Source organism: Acomys russatus, chromosome 26 (genome assembly GCF_903995435.1).
Source record: "Acomys russatus chromosome 26, mAcoRus1.1, whole genome shotgun sequence".
NCBI lineage: Eukaryota > Metazoa > Chordata > Mammalia > Rodentia > Muridae > Acomys > Acomys russatus.
Window position 1 is genome coordinate 11439411 of NC_067162.1, and position 16151 is coordinate 11455561.

A 16151-nucleotide genomic window follows, 5' to 3' on the forward strand; every position below is an offset into this window, starting at 1 on the left:
TAGCCACGAAGCCATCTCTGCAGGCCCTTGTCTTTCATTCTTGTGGGGTTTTTGTTTGTTTGTTTTTTGCTTTTTGTTTTTTTTAAAGATTTATTTATTTATTTTGTATACAGTGTTCTGTCTGCACACCAGAAGAGGGCACCAGATCTCATTATAGATGGCTGTGAGCCACCATGTGGTTGCTGGGAATTGAACTCAGGACCTCTGGAAGAGCAGCCAGTGCTCTTAACTTCTGAGCCATCTCTCCAGCCCCGGCTTTGTTTGCCTTTTTTTTTTTTTTTTTTTTTTTGACACAGGGTTTCTCTGTGTAGTGCTGGCTGTCCTGGAACTTGCTCTGTAGATCAGGCTGGCCTCGAACTCAGAGACCCTCTTGCCTCAGCCTATTAATCACTGGGATTAAAGGGGTGCACCACTACACCCAGCTTTGTCTTGTGTTCTTATTAAAGTGTGAGTGACCAGTAACATAGAATGAGAATAGTATGAAGGAGTTTTTGTTGTTGTTGTTGTTTGTTTTAAGAAGCTGGGAGCTGTCTGGGCAGTGGTGGCGCACGCCTTTAATCCCAGCACTGGGGAGGCAGAGGCAGGCGGAGCTCTGTGGGTTCAAGGCCAGCCTGGTCCACAAAGCAAGTCCAGGACAGTCAGGGCTGTTACACAGAGAAACTCTGCCTCAAAAACAAACAAACAAACAAAAAAGCTGGGAGCTGCCAGATGTGGTGTAGCAAGCCTGTGATCCCAGCATGCTGGGAAGCAGAGGCAGGCAGATCTCTGAGTTCCAGGCCAGCCTGATCTACAGAGTGAGCCCGTGACAGCCAGGAATACATGTAGAAATCTTGTCTCAAAAAACAGAAACCAGCTGGGTGTGGTGGCATATACTTTTAATCCCTTCACTCAGGATGCAGAGGCAGGCGGACTGCTGTGAGTTTGAAGCCAGCCTAGTCCACAAAGCTGGTCCAGGACAGCCAGGGCTACACAGAGAAACCCTATCTCAAAAAACCACACCAAAACAAAACCAGAAACCAAGGCTGGAGAGATGGCTCAGTGGCCTGCTCTTCCAGAGGTCCTGAGTTCAATTCCCAGCATCCACTTGGTAGCTTATAACCATCTATAATGTGATCTGATGCCCTCTTCTGGCATGCAGGTGTACATGGAGGTGGAACACTCATATGTGTAAATGTAAATAAATCTTTAAAACAAAACAAGAAACCCAAACGGACAAGAAGCAGCAGAGTAGCATCTGGGGAGACTCTCTGTCTGTAAATCTGCATGAGGAGCTGAGTCTGCTCTCCATGTGGCTGCGTGTGCCTGTATCCCCACTTTGAGGGGTCAGGAAACAGGCAAAGCTTAAGGACTCACTGGCCAGTCAGCCTAGTCAAAAATGGTGAGTTTCCAGCCAGGCATGGTGGTAAGTACCTTTAATCTCAATACTTGGGAGGCAGAGGCACGTAGACTCAGTTTTCTTTTCTTTTCTTTTTTCAATTATTTTATTTAATTTTCATTTATGTGCATTGGTGTGAGGGTGTCAGATCTTAGAGTTACAGACAGCTATGAGTTGCCATGTGAGTGCTGGGAATTGAACCTGGGTCCTTTGGAAGAGCCATCTCTCCAGACCCAGCTCAGTTTTCTTTTCTCTCTCTCTCTTTTTTTTTAAAGATTTATTTATTTATTATATACACAGTGTTTTGCCTGCATGTACACCAGAAGAGGGCAACAGATCTCATTATAGATGGTTGTGAGTCACCATGTAGTTGCTGGGAACTGAACTCAGGACCTCTGGAAGAGCAGGCAGCGCTCTTACCCACTGAGCCATCTCTTCAGCCCCAGCTCAGTTTTCTTAACCAATATATTTTATTACGAACTTAGTAACCGATCGTACGTCCCTTATAACCCAATTAACTGCAACAATAGGAAAAGAGGATTAAAGAATAACAAAACTGTAAGGACATCAGTTCCAAGGAGCGATTCTCCTGGCCTTGCCAGCAGGATTTCTTCTGCTGGAACCTGGAGTAACCAGAACCCGGGACCTCAGCAGGAACCTGGAGCCCCAAAACCTTCCCTCAAGTGGTTCGCCCTAGGAGCATCTCGAAGTGGACCAATGAACAGCCAAAACTATCTGAAGTCTCCAAAGGCCCCGCCTCCAGTTCTGGGCTCATATATATATCTCCTCCCAGAGTCTGGTCACAGGATCTTTTCAGCTGGCAACAATCAAGCTCCCACATGAGGTGGTTTGTCTCCTAGTGGATTAACCTCACCTGTTCTCACAAGACCGTTCCGATCCCACACTTGGGATCATAACAAAAATAGGTTTATCCTTCAGAGGCAGGAAGATCTCTGAGTTCAAAGCTAGTTTAGACTACAAAGCAAGTTCGAGGACACTCACAGCCACATCATGGACCCTGTCTCTAAATAAATAAATCAATATTAATTTTATTTTGTTTTGTTTTTTCAGACAGGGTTTCTCTGTGTAGGCCTGGCTGTCCTGGAACTTTCTCTGAAGATCAGGCCAGTCTGGAGCTCACAGAGATCCACCTGCCTGTGCCTCCTGAGTGCTGGTATTAAAGGCATGTGCCACCACTGCCCAGCTATTTCTGTGTTTTGTTTCTGTCCTTGTTGTTTTCGAGACAGGATTTTTCTGTGTAGTCCTGGATGTCCTGTATTTGCTTTGTAGACCAGGCTGGCATTGAACTCACATCAATCCACCTGCTTCTGCCTCCCGAGTGCTGAGATTAAAGGCCTGAGCCACCACTGCCTGGCTATTTCTGTGGGGTTTTTTGTTTGTTTGTCTCAGACAGGGTTTCTCTGTGCTGCCTTGACTGTTCCCGGGCTCACCTTGTAGACCAGGCTGGCCTCAAACTCACAGCGATCCACCTGCCTCTGCCTCCCGAGTTCTGGATTAAAGGCGTGCGCCACCACCGCCTGGCTATTTCTGTGTTTTTTAAAGAAACTCAAATTCCCAAAGTCTTACTACACTGGGAGCTGATTTATGGGATTTGGATGGAGGATTACCTTTGAGACGCTCAAGCCAAAGAGGTGGTCAGGGAAGGAGTCCCTGCTAAGCTCTTAAATGTCAACTCAAAAGTCAGTGCACACCTTTAATCCCAGCACTTGGGAGGCAGAAGTAGGCAGATCTCTGTGAGTTCGAGGCCAGCCTGGTCTACAAAGTGAGTCCAGGACAGCCACGGCTACATAGAGAAATCCTGTCTCAAAAACAAACAAACAAACAAGAAAAAGAAAAAACCAAACCAAAACAAAAGGGTCAGTGGCACATAAGAGCAATTCATTTATAACTGAGAAAGCTGGGTGTGGTGGTCCATGCCTGTGGTCCTAGCCCTGAGGCAGTAGGATTGCTGTGAGTTTGAGTCCATCTAGGATTATATAACAAGCTTCAAAAAATAAAATAAAAGCAGGTCATGGTAGTGCACGCCTTTAATCCTAGCACTTAGAGGGCAGAGACAGGTGAATCTCTGCCAGCCTGGTCTATAAAGTGAGTCCAGGACAGCCAGGACTACAAGAGATACCCTGTCTCCAAAAACAAAAACGAAAACATAATAATAATAATAATAATAAAATGAGTACAATGCAAATCCAGGACAGCGAAGGCTACACAGAGAAACTCTGTCTCAAAAAACCAATAAATAAATAAATAAATAAATAAATAATAATAATAATAATAATAATAATAATAATAAAAAGTAGTTGGGAGGTGATGGTTCACCCCTTTCATGCCAGCACTTGGGAGGTAAAGGCAGGTAGATCTCTGTGAGTTCAAGACCAGCCTGGTTCTACAGAGCAATTCTAGGACAACCAGGGCTACACAGAGAAATGCTGTCTTGAATAAAATAAGCAAGGTTAAGAGCACTTGTTACTCACCAAGGTTCAATTCCCAGCACCTCCATTGGCACACACAGCCATCTGTAATTTTGTTTTTTTGTTTTTTTGTTTTTTTTGTTTTTCGAGACAGGGTTTCTCTGTGTAGCCTTGGCCATCCTGGACTCACTTTGTAGACCAGGCTGGCCTCGAACTCACAGCAATCCGCCTGCCTCTGCCTCCTGAGTGCTGGGATTAAAGGCGTGCGCCACCACACCCGGCTGCCATCTGTAATTCTAGTTCCAGGGCATCTGAGGTCCTCTGAGGCCTCCAAGGGCACAGGCATGTGTACATGTACATATACACACATACAGGCTATCACTCATACACAAAATAAAAATAAATGTCTTTTGTTGTTTGTTTTTGTCTTTGGAGGCAAAGTTTCTCTGTGTAGCCCTGGGTGTCCTGGAACTCACCCTGTAGACCAGGTTGGCCTTGGACTCAAGAGATTCACCTGCCTCTGCCTCCCGATTGCTGAGAGTAAAGGAATGTACCACCACTCGCCCTGACAAAATAAATAAATCTTTAAAAAAATAAAATAGGGAAACCTGGTATAGTGGCACATTTCTTTAATCCTAGCACCCAGGAGGCAGAGGCAGGTGGATCTTTGAGAGTTTGGGGCCAGCCTGGTCACAGAGTGAATCCAGGACAACCAAGGCTACATAGTGAGAACCTTCTTGGAGAAACAAAAATAAAATGAGCGCCAGAGAGATGGCTCAGCAGTTAAGGGCACTGTCTGGGATACAGTTCACTTCAAGTGCAAGTCTAGCACTCTGATGCCTCTGATCACCAGGCAGCGTTTCTCTCGCCAACATTGGGGGGAGGGGTCATCAGACAGACTAGTCAGGAGGTAGAGGCCAGTTAGGGTTGCACAGAGATAGCCTGTATATTAAAAATAAATAAATAAGGAAAGAAAGAAAGAAAGGGAGGAAAATCTCCAAATCTTGTAAATGATCTGATTGGAGGCAACACTTCAGTGATAACCATTTATTGAATGCCATTTAATGAATGAGACACCCTTTCACTTGTTTTGATCCTCACACATTCACGAGGTAGGCCCACCGGAAGGGAAGAACACAGGCCGCCAGTCAAGACATACAGAGGCCGCTGGTCAGCTGGTGGTGCTTGAGAAGCAAAACCACTTAAAGAAGCTGGGAGTAGCCAGGCGGTGGTGGCACAGGCATAATCCCAGCAGCCAGGAGGCAGAGGCAGACGGATCTCTGTGAGTTCGAGGTCAGCCTGGTCTACAAAGTGAGTCCAGGGCAGTCAAGGCTACACAGAGAAACTCTGCCTGGAAAAAACAAAGGAGGAGGAGAAGGAAGAGGAGGCAGCCCCAGCTGGGAGTATGGGGAAAAAAAAAAAAAAAAAGCAACAACTGGGAGACTATGGACCCCTAACACCACCAGCCTCAAATGGTCAAAACGGACAGGTCGATTTCTGCAGACCTAGCTAGCTGGTGCAGACCTTGGTGGTCACCAGCATACCCTGTGTGCTAGATTGGATGTCCGCAGGGGTCCTGGTCCCAGGCTCTCAAGCCGGACTTTCTTCCTCCTCTCCAATAGGGCTGGGCAGCCAGGGCGGCGCAGGAGCCCGGGGCCCCGGAATGGACACAGTGATAAAAGGTTCAGCAGGCGGCCCCGGGATAGAGGCAGGGGGGTCAAGACAAGCGGGAGGCTCCAGCTCCGGCTCCCGAAGGCTGGGGTCGAGCAAAGGGTCTTCACAACCGCACTCCACGCCTCCGCCATCCGCGGTGCCTGCACACCCGCAGCTGGCTGCCGTGGACGCCTCTGACACGCAGCTGTTCTTGCGCCGCAACAGCGACAGGCGCCGCCCCAGAGGACCCACAGTGCCCGCCCCCGCCGGCAGGAGGCGCTGCAGAAAGTCCCCGTGAGCCTCTCCCAGCGGGCCGTCCACGCCGTCCAGTCGCTGGAACTGCATGTCCTCTTTGGCCAGCCTAGAGGATGGACAGGGGCGTTACCACGCTCCTCTGTGTTGATTTTTTATCTCATTTTAGTTTTCTCGTTTCCCCCTCCCCTTGCCTGCCCCATAGAGACTGTTTGTGTAGCAGCAGCTGCCCCAGACCCTGTTCTGTAGATCAGGTTGTCCTCCAACTTACTGAGATCCGCCTGCATCTGCCTGGCATTAAATTAATCCTAGGATTAAAGGCATGCACCACCACAGCCCGGCTAGTTTTCTAGTATTTGTTTAGTTGTTGTTTTGTTTTTTGAGTAGAGGAAAGGTAGATTTGAGAAAAGCAAGTGATACCCAAGAGGGGGAGAGATTTCAGATGAGAAACTCTGGCTCCTCCCCGCCTCCGCCTCGTGTGTTTACTTGTTGGTTCTTGCAAAGTCTCACTATGTAGCTCTAGTTACCTGAAATTTACTCTGTAGTCCAGACTGTTCTCAAACCTGTGGGGGAATGAGCGGTCTGCCTCTGTCTCCTCAGTCATGGCACTAACACTAACTACAGGTGTGTGCCGTCACATCCATGTCTGTCGATCTCTCTCTGTTTAGCGTGTGTTTGAGATGGAAGCTAGGATCTCTTGTATGATAAACTAGACCCTACCCTCACCCCGGGCTTTTCTCTTCTTGATACACAAAGCGAGATCCGAAGCACTGGAGATTCCCCTAGCTCCAGCCACCCTTTGTGTCACTCTGAAAGACCTGCCCCATATCTTTGGCGCTACAACCTCAGTCGTGGCCCCATCTCGTCTATAAAAAAGTCTTTAGATCTGACCGCAGTCTCCAACTGATGACCATTTCCCATCCCAGTCACAGCCAAGAACTCGATCGCTTTATAGCCGAATTTCTGATTCCCAACGCTCCATCTCCCAATTGCTAGGGTTCCTAGTGTGCGGATGAATGCGCCTCCTTCCTGGGCCAAATTGCCTAACTTGGTTACGGTAATCCCCTTTCCCGCCACTAACCTCATAGACCGTAGACCCTTCCAGACTAGCAGAGCCTTAAGCCACGCCCACCCCGCTAACTCACGCAATATCAAAGGTGGAGCCCTGGAAGGAGGGCTGCTGAAGCAGGAAAGCGGTGGCCGCGGTGTAAGGCGCGCGAGCCTCCGCTGCATCCCAGTATAGATCTTTCTCCAGCATGGCCAAGTCGTCATACATCTCGTCCACAGCTAGCATCGACACCTGAGGATGTGGGCATACGGGGCGGGGTGGGTGGAGCCCTCAGGGCGAGAGATCGAAGTGTGAAGGGTATTTAGGGTGAGGCTTAGGAAAGTCTGGGACCCCTTGGGAAACTCTTAGATGCGTGCCCACCAGGAGGAGAGACTCTCTGACCTGGAAGTTGCGGTCAATGAGAAAGTTGGTCTCAAAGTCGTCGTCGTCCTCTCCGAAAGGGTTAATGAGCTGCTCTGCGACCTGAGTTCAGCGAAGAAAGGCAGGCAGGTGGAGCTTGGAGAATCTTTCAAACCTCTCTCTTCTGGTCCTGCCTCAGGACCCCACCTACCTTAAGCCAGCCGGCGTAGAAGAAGAATTGCAGTAAGGTGAAGATGGGAACGCACAGGTCCAGGGTGTGGTCTTTGTAGCCCCGTGCAGGGTCTAGGAACTGACGGCCGATGAGGCAAGCCAGGAAGTAGCTGTATACCGCGATAGTCACCACCTGAGAGCCAGGCAAATGGGAACCATATCACTGCTGACCCTCTACCCCATGTGCCTTAGGGAGTCTTGGAAAGATCAGGACTAGCTAGCACTGAACAACAAAATGATTGAGTTTTTGGCTGGCATTCAGTCCCTACACTTTTATTTTATCAAGAAAGGACTGAACATGTTGGCGCACTCCTTTAATCCCTGCTCTCGGGAGGCAGAGGCAGGTGGATCTCTCTGTGAGTTCAGGGCCAGCCTGGTCTACAAAGTGAGTCTAGGACAGGCAGGGCTACACAGAGAAACCCTGTCTTGGGCTGGAGAGATGGCTCAGAGGTTAAGAGCACTGCCTGCTCTTCCGGAGGTCCTGAGTTCAATTCCCAGCAACTACATGGTGCCTCATAGCCATCTATTATGAGATCTGGTGACCTTTTCTGGCTTGTAGGCAGACATGCAGGCAGAATACTGTGTGCATAACACATGAATTTTTTTTGTTTTTTTAGTTTTTAAAAAAAGGTATGTGTGCTCTGTCTTCATGCATACCGGAAGAAGGCATCAGATCCCATTACAGATGGTTGTGAACCACCATGTGGTTGCTAGGAATTGAACTCAGGGCCTCTGGAAGAGCAGGCAGTGCTCTTAGCCACTAGGCCATCTCTCCAGCCCAAATAAATAAATACATCTTTTTTTTTTTCTTTTTTCAAGACAGGTTTCCCTGTTTAGCCTCTGCTGTCCTGGACTCATTTCTGTAGACAGGCTGGGCTCGAACTTACAGAGATCCGCCTGCCTCTGCCTCCTGATTGCTGGGATTAAAGGCATGTGCCACCACGCCTGGTACAAATAAGTAAATCTTAAAAACAACAACAACAAACTCTGGGCTGGAGCGATGGTTCTTCAGCAATTAAGAGCACTCACTGTCTGTTCTTCCTGAGGTCCTGAGTTTAATTCCCAGTAGCCACATGGTGGCTAACAAACATCTATACTTGGATCTGATGCCCTATTCTGGCCTGCATGTAGACAAAGCACTCATATACATAAAAAATCTTTAAAAAACAAAATGATGTCTCTCTGTCTCCTGGTTTCAAACTCTAGATCCTCTTGTCTCAGTTTTTTTCTTTCTTTTTTTAAAGAGTTATTTATTATTATGTATACAGTGCTCTACCTGCATGTACACTTGCAGGCCAGAAGAGGGCGTCAGATCACATTATAGATGGCCGTGAGCCACTATGTGGTTGCTGGGAATTGAACTCAGGACCCGGAAGAGCAGTGCTCTTAACCGCTGAGCCGTCGCTCCAGCCCCTCGTCTCAGTTTCTAAAATGCACTATGACCATTTCACCTTAAAGGAATAGGGCCTCCTATGCTGAGTATAATGGAGACATGGGGAAGTTACCTGGGTGTAGACGAGGGGTATGCTAATCCAGTCGTAGTGAAACAGCATACCGCATTTGCTCCGAAACACATTCAGCTCCTAGGGGCAGATGTTGCTCATGAACGGGTTGAACACTGAACTCACGTGGAGATTAAACAAGAGTGCCCGGATGGAGAGGGGTCACATATTAGGAATTAGGCGAGTGTATCCAGGAGCTGCAGGTACGTGGTGGTGACGTACACCCGCGTTGGGGTACCACGCACTACAGGGCTGCCCCATTGGAAATAAGTGCATCTCGTTTGTGTTTGAAATACTGCCTCGTGGGAAGTTTGAGACCAGCCGCCCTCGACCCACTCCGAAGCGCACAGTTTCTGTTATTGTAAGATTGACTTCCTCCCGGGCTCACCTCCAGCAGCAGCTTAAGGGCACTGTTGTCGCGGATGCGCCCCTCTCGTCGCGCCTGCGCCGCCAAGCTAGAGAACCATACGCAGGGCACCCAGTACTTGTTGTAGGATGAGTTCAAGTTCTCGAACTTCTTGCGCTCCTCACGGGTCATAAATCCTGGAGGGGAGTGATCCGAAGTTACTCGCACCGCTCTCCTGTCTGGGCCCTAACAATCCTCTGGCCAGAGACTCACCGGCCTCGACTACGTGGTCTATGGTGGGGAACCGCTTGAAGACTGCTGTGCTAACCGAACGCAGGATTAGCACCGCGGAGAGCCCTGCGTAGCGCATGAGAGTGCGCCGGTAGAGGCGGCCGCGGTCGTCGCGCCCGTGCACGGTGCCGGCCACCACGCACATGAGTGCGTCGGGCAGAGGCATGCATAGGTACTGGTTCCACCAGCGATGCACCACCAGTGTGACGTAGAAGCCTGGGGACAACAAAGATGGAAACTCGGATGCAGGAGCCAAGAGTTTGGGAGCTCAAGCCGTGGGTCTGGTAGGACATTGAGTTTGTATCAGAGACACTTAGAAAAAAGGCTGGTCACTCTGACCACATGGGCCATCTGGTCTGAGAACTGGGGATCCAGCCCTGAAGCCAAAGAGGTAGCCGGTTGAAGTAGACCGAGATGGGTAATTGTGATTTTTTTGGGGGGGGAGGGGGGAGCAATTGTGATCTTAATGTGCTAGTGGAGACCCAGGACCCATGTTAGGGCCATGAAGGGATATGTTCCTCTGATCCCAGGCAATTCACTGGGCTTGGGTTATTGGGACTGGAAACAAGGTAAGGGCACTGGTGGACACAGCAGGGACATCTAGATAGATTTACCACAACAGCCACTTGGAGTCCCGGAACAGGAACTTATAAAAGTATTTAAGCCTGGCAGTTGTGGTCCATGCCTTTAATTCCAGCACTTGGAAGGCAGAGGTGGATGGATCTCTGAGTTCAATGCCAGCCTGGCTTACATAGCGAGTTCCAGAACAGCCAGGGCTACACAGAAAATTTGGGGCAGGGGAGGAGAGGAAGTTTAGTCCTCAGCCTGGTTTACATACATAGGGAGTTTCAGGCCAGATCTTGTCTCAAATAAACAAACAAACCCCACACATACAAAGAAGGAGTTTGGCCCTATGTGAGAGGGAGACCTGGGCAGGCTGGTCATCCCATCCGTGTAATGTGAGGGTCACATGAGGTTTCTGTGGGGTCAGGGGCTAGGCTGGATTTGAATGGAGGGATATTTGTTCCCTGGAGGGAGGGGCCTCAGGATGTGAGTGTGTGTGGCATAGTAATCCAATGCAGACACGAGTAGTGATAAATCTGTGGATGAGGTGGCATTCCTATGGGTGGGTACCTCTGAAGGTATTTTGTTGTTTTGTTTTTCGAGACAGGGTTTCAATGTGTAGCCTTGGCTGTCCTAGACTCCCTTCGTAGACCAGGCTGGCCTCGAATTCACAGCGATCCAGCTGCCTCTCCCTCCCGAGTGTTGGGATTAAAGGCGTGCGCCACCTCGGGAGGGTATTTTAACCAGGTGATACGCAGTGTTTCAGGATGTAGGGTCATACCGGCATCTTCGATTATGTGGGTTCAGAAGTGGGACGCTCTGGAAGTTAGATTTGCGTCCGCATCTCAGAGGGATAAGAGTGGGGTCTTGAAGAAGCGTGACTGGAAAACAGATTTCTCCCTTACATAAGAACAAGGCTCTCAGGGGGTGCAACCTCACCAAGTACGAAAGAGACGGGGATGAGGCTGGCGTACTGGTCGCAGTATAAGACAAGCTTCTCGAAGTAGCGCTTCTGTTCCTCTGCCAGTAAGAAGCTGCGGGGTAGGGAATGCGGTGGCTACAGGTCTCCCCTCCACTCCTAGTCCCTTCCACGGGGCGCAGGCTCCCAGCCCCGACCCCAGGTCTTCTCACCGATAGGCGGCGCTCAGCGCCATGTAGAGCCCTAGGAAACACAGCAGTTCGCGCCACAGGAGCTTGTAGATGCTTCCGCGCCACAACAGCAGCAGCTGCGAGAAGCCACCGAAGCGGGCATTCGCCACTCGGGCTGTGTAGGTGACAGTCATCGCTGCGCCGGGCCAGTGCGTCCAGTAGAGAAGGGGTTTATTTAGTCTGGGTCCCGGCCTGTGAGCTAAGGGAAAATGCTTGGAGGGGATGATCCTGGAATTTTCAGTTGCAGGTGGAAGTGGCCGCGCACAGCTATCTTCGCTGCGCTAGGGCGGTCCCCCACCCAAGTCCTGTTACCCTCCCTCCCTCCCCCGGGTCGTAGCTCTTTCCCAAGTTACCTTTTCCCAGTCTTGTTCTGTCTCCTTCCTCTAGTTACTGGTTCAGGACTCTTGGACTTTTACTTAGGTCCCCAACCTCCTACACCTTTGGATGAACGTAGTCAATGTTTGCATTGCCTCCCATCGCCCCCATCCCTTTCAGCTGTACAGCGCTCAACCTTCATGACTTCCTGAGTCCTCAGTTTCTAAATTCTCAGAGCTTCAACAGCGCCCCCCTCCCGCCCACTCTCCCAACACTGGCTCCCTCTCTCTCTCCTCCCTTGAGCCTACCGTCCCCCTCATATTCGGAACTGCTCTGGATGGCGGCTCTGTCCTGCAGCCTCCCTACCTCCTGATTGGAACTGGCTCACTCTGACTCCCACTTAATGCTCCACCTCTGACCCCCTCCCTCCAGGTCCTCCTCAGATCCTCCTCCATCTCTCCTCCTTTCTGGCTGCCCCCCCCCCCGTAGCCTTCCATGGAGCGGGGTGGGGTGGGAGGGGGGCGGGGGGCCGCCCAGGAGTCCTGCCCAAAGCTTGCCCGTCCAGGGCCCTTTATTCCCCCAGCTCTGGCACTTCTCACCTGTGTTGAGGGTGGCAGTACAGGGACACACAGGGACAGAGACCGAATTGGGAGGGTGTCCTCAGTACTGGGTGTGGCTGAAGCCAGACTCTGTGCGGAGAGGAGCTGGGGAGTGGGCGTGGGCAGCCCCTCCCAGGTCCATCCCCTTTAGCTAAGCTCCAGCCTCAGAACTTTGTTTGGAGAAGGTCTGCCAGTTTGTCTCCTGGGCAGGGGGGGTGGGGTTGGGTGGGGTGGTGGTGGTGGTGTGTGTGGGAGGTCTGCTCTGTTCTTTCTTGCTCCTTTTTGTCTCCCTCCCTAGTGAGGAGCCGGTCCAAGGTATCTGGAACCCCCGCCCCCATCCCCCAGGCCAGCCAGACTAGATCGCTACCTGTGATCACAGGCTGTCACTAAGATGCACATTTAGCTTTCCTTAAAACAGCTTTATATAATCACAGTGGCGATCCACACTGTCGCAGAGACTTTCAAGGTCAGCCAGGTATGCTGGCAGCTAAGACCAGAGGGCTATCCTGAGCTTCAGGCTGGCCCGGGCTATAGAATGAGACCCAGTCTCAAAAAGCCAATGGAGGGACTGAGGAGATGGCTCAGTGGTTAAGAATGCGCACCCTGCTTTTTTAGAGCTTGTTCTCCACACCCATTCTGGGAGCTCACAACCACCTGTAACTCCAGCTCCAGGGGATCCAAGGGCTCGTATACTCAGGCGCACATATCCCCCACACAGGCATAGACACATATACACATAATTGAAAAAGTAAAGCTGGAGATATGGTTCAGGGTTCATAACTCGCCCTGCTTTCTCTTGCATTATTTGGTACCTACACCCACATTGTGGTTGTCTGTAACCCCAGTTCCAGGATTTTTCTTTTTCTTGAGATGGAGTTTCTCGGTGTAACTCTGGCTATCCTGGAACTTAGAGATCCATCTGCCTCTGCCTCTTGCATGCACCACCACATCCACCTGAAATAATTTTATTTTATTTTTATTTTTCGGGACAGGGTTTCTCTATGTAGCCTTGGCTGTCCTGGACTCGCATTATAGACCAGGCTGGCCTCGAATTCACAGGGATCTACTTGCTTCTGCCTCCTCAGTGCTGAGATTAAAGGCATGCGCCACCATCACACAGCTGAAATTAATATTTTTTTTAAAAACCCAATAGAGGCCAGGCATGGTGGCACAGCACTTGGGAGGCAGAGGCAAGTGGATCACTGTGAATTTAAGGCCAGCCTGATCTACAAAGGGAGTCCAGGACAGCCAAGACTACACAGGGAAACCCTGTCTCATAAAACAAAACAAAACAAAAAAACAAAATAAACAAACCCAATAGAGAGAGAGGAAAAAAAAAAAAAAGGAAATTAAAGGCAGGTGGTGGCACATGTCTTTAATCCAAGTACTCTTGAGTTTGAAGCCAGCCTGGTCTACAGAGCAAGGTCCAGGACAGCCAAAGTTACACAGAGAAACCCTGTCTCAAAAAATGTATATATATTTTAAAAAGGAGCTGGGCATGGTGCATGCCTTTAATCCCAGCACTTGGGAGGCAGAGGCAGGTGGGTTTCTGTGAGTTCGAGGCCAGCCTGGTCTACTAAACGAAGCCAAGGTAATAGAGAAACCCTGTCTGGAGAAACAAAAACAAAAACAAAAGGTGATGGTACACTCCTTTAATCCCAGCACTAGAGAGGCAGAGGCAGGTGGATCTGTGGGAGTTTGAGACCAGTCTGGTCTACAGGTCTAGAGTTCGCGAACGCCACACAAAAGTGTTACGGTGCACATCTGAGATCTTAGCGTTCTTTGGGAGGCAGAGGCAGGAGAATCACTGAGAGGCGATAAAGACCCCAACCTGGGCTATATAGTGAATATATATATGGTGCTTGCTGCGTCATAAGATTCTGTATGAGTAGTGTGTGTGTGTGTGTGTGTGTGTGCGCGCGCGCGCGCGCGCGTGTGCAAGTAGAGATGACTCAGTGGGTAAAGGCTATACAAACCTCATGACCTGTGTTTAATCCCTGGCATGTATATAAAAACCAAAAAACCTACACACACACACACACACTTGAATAAATAAGGACGAAAAATGAGAGAGAGAGAGAGAGAGAGAGAGAGAGAGAGAGAGAGACTTTTTTGGTTTTTAGAGACAGGGTTTCTCTGGGTAGCCTTGGTGGTCCTGGACTCACTTTGTAGACCAGGCTGGCCTCGAACTCACAGTGATCCGCCTGCCTCTGCCTCCTGAGTGCTGGGATTAAAGGCGTGCGCCACCACGCCCAGCTGAGACTTTTTCTTCTTTTTTCTTTTTGGTTTTTAAAATGAGACATGGTTTCTCTGTGTGGCCCTGACTGTCCTGGACTTGAACTCACAGAGATCCTCCTGCCTCTACCTCACGAGTGCTGGGATTAAAGGAGTGTGCTACCACACCTGGCTCTTTAAATTTTGTTTTAAAAATTTATTTTATGTATATGAGTGCTCTATCTGCATGTACACCTGCATTCCAGAAGTGGGCATTAGAGGGTATAGATAGTTGTGAGCCATCTTTTTAAAGTCACATCAGGCACATGTGGCTGCACTCTCTAACCACCACTGGAGCTAATGGGTATGAGCCCATTCTCAGCTCATACAGCCTTATAGGAGGGCAGAAGAAGGGGTTCAGGGGCCATCTCTCATCATATAAGGAAGATACTGGAAAGATGGCTCAGAGGTTAAGAATACTGGCTGCAGCCGGGCGTGGTGGTGCACGCCTTTAATCCCAGCACTTGGAGGCAGAGGCAGGCAGATTACTGTGAGTTTGAGGCGAGCCTGGTCTATAGAGTTTCAGAATAGCCAAGGCTACACAGAGAACCTGTCTTGAAAAAAAACCAACTCCCCCCAAAACAACAACAACAACAACAACAAAAAGCCCCAAAAATCCAAAAAGAAAAACCAACCCTCTTCCAAAAAAAAAGACAAATGTAGCTTTTTGTTTGTTTCTTTGTTTTTCAAGACAGGGTTTCTCTGTGTAGCCTTGGCTGTCTTAGACTCACTCTGTAGACTAGGCTGGCCTCGAACTCACAGCAATCCACCTCCTTCTGCCTCCGAGTGCTGGGATTAAAGACATGCACCACCGCCTTCTGGCTACAAGTGTAGCTTAATGGCCAAAGACTTGCCAAGCATTTGTAAAGCCCTGGGTAATGTGTGTGTGTGTGTGGGGGGGGGGGAGTAGTGACAACAGGACCTCTTTCTACAGTTTCACCAGCTAAAATCCTGGTGACATCCACACATTTGTACATTAATATACTGAGGCAGACATGGTGGCATATACCTACAATCCCAGCATTTGGGAGACTGTGCATTCAAGGACAACCTAGGCTACATAGTCAGGCCGTGTCTAAAATTAAAGCAACAAAACAACAACAACAACAGACCTCTTCTCAATGCTTCCTTCTTTATTTGTTGTGTGCAGAAACACACAGACATATACTTAGGTTTCATACTAAACAGTGCCCTGAACACACAACCAGAGGCATAAATTCTTGTCTCTGCATTTGGCACTGATTCGAGACAGTTGTTCTCTCTTCAGACATATGCCAACAGGAGGGCCACTCCCAGCCTGGGACAAAGAACACTCCCCCCGCCACCCCCCCCCCCCCTCCCGACTTCAAGGATGCCCACAGATATATTGGTGTGACAGGGGCAGAGGCACAGGGGTCCCATCTTGTAGGGATCCTCTAAGGTCTACATGAGTTTCTTGCTGTCTACCCACTGAGCACCAGAGGTGGGGATGGCCCTTGCAGCTGTACCCGGAGGCCCATCTGGCCAGGACACAGTGTTCCCAGGTTGGCAGATGTCTGCCCCACCTGGGTAAATTAGGAACTAGCTTTGGCTGGTTACCCTTGGACCTATATCTCCGCTGTCCAGCTGCCCAGCAGCCTATAAACTTCAGCAACAAGGGTAGCTGGCTGGGGTGACATTGCCAGCTGTAGGACCTGGGGACTGGACAGGTTGTTCTTGACAGGCTGCCCTGACTCCCTAGTCTGTGTCTTTGAGCTCCCTGCAGCTCATCCCTTCTCCCCCAG

At 49.8% G+C, this 16151-nt stretch overlaps 1 protein-coding gene across 1 annotated transcript; it reads right to left on the bottom strand.

Moving 5' to 3' along the window:
• Positions 1 to 5248: 5248 nt before the first annotated feature.
• Positions 5249 to 11643, bottom strand: Best2 (bestrophin 2). The gene is made up of 10 exons (XM_051168812.1): positions 11554 to 11643; positions 11183 to 11399; positions 10991 to 11085; positions 9470 to 9703; positions 9239 to 9393; positions 8854 to 8931; positions 7329 to 7481; positions 7160 to 7240; positions 6855 to 7009; positions 5249 to 5818 (listed from the first exon to the last, which is right to left on the bottom strand). Exons 2-10 carry the CDS (start codon positions 11332 to 11334, stop codon positions 5395 to 5397), a joined length of 1527 nt encoding a protein of 508 aa, XP_051024769.1. The 5' UTR covers positions 11335 to 11399; positions 11554 to 11643; the 3' UTR covers positions 5249 to 5394.
• Positions 11644 to 16151: the final 4508 nt, after the last annotated feature.

What these genes read in the sequence shown, in the direction of transcription:
- Best2 (XM_051168812.1), bottom strand. Translation starts at nt 11,334, where the DNA reads ATGACTGTCACCTACACAGCCCGAGTGGCGAATGCCCGCTTCGGTGGC. An exon ending in GCGCTGAGCGCCGCCTATCG is followed by an intron (nt 11,086 to 11,182) that starts GTGAGAAGACCT and finishes CCTACCCCGCAG; the next exon opens with CTTCTTACTGGCAGAGGAAC. An exon ending in AGACCACGTAGTCGAGGCCG is followed by an intron (nt 9,394 to 9,469) that starts GTGAGTCTCTGG and finishes ACTCCCCTCCAG; the next exon opens with GATTTATGACCCGTGAGGAG.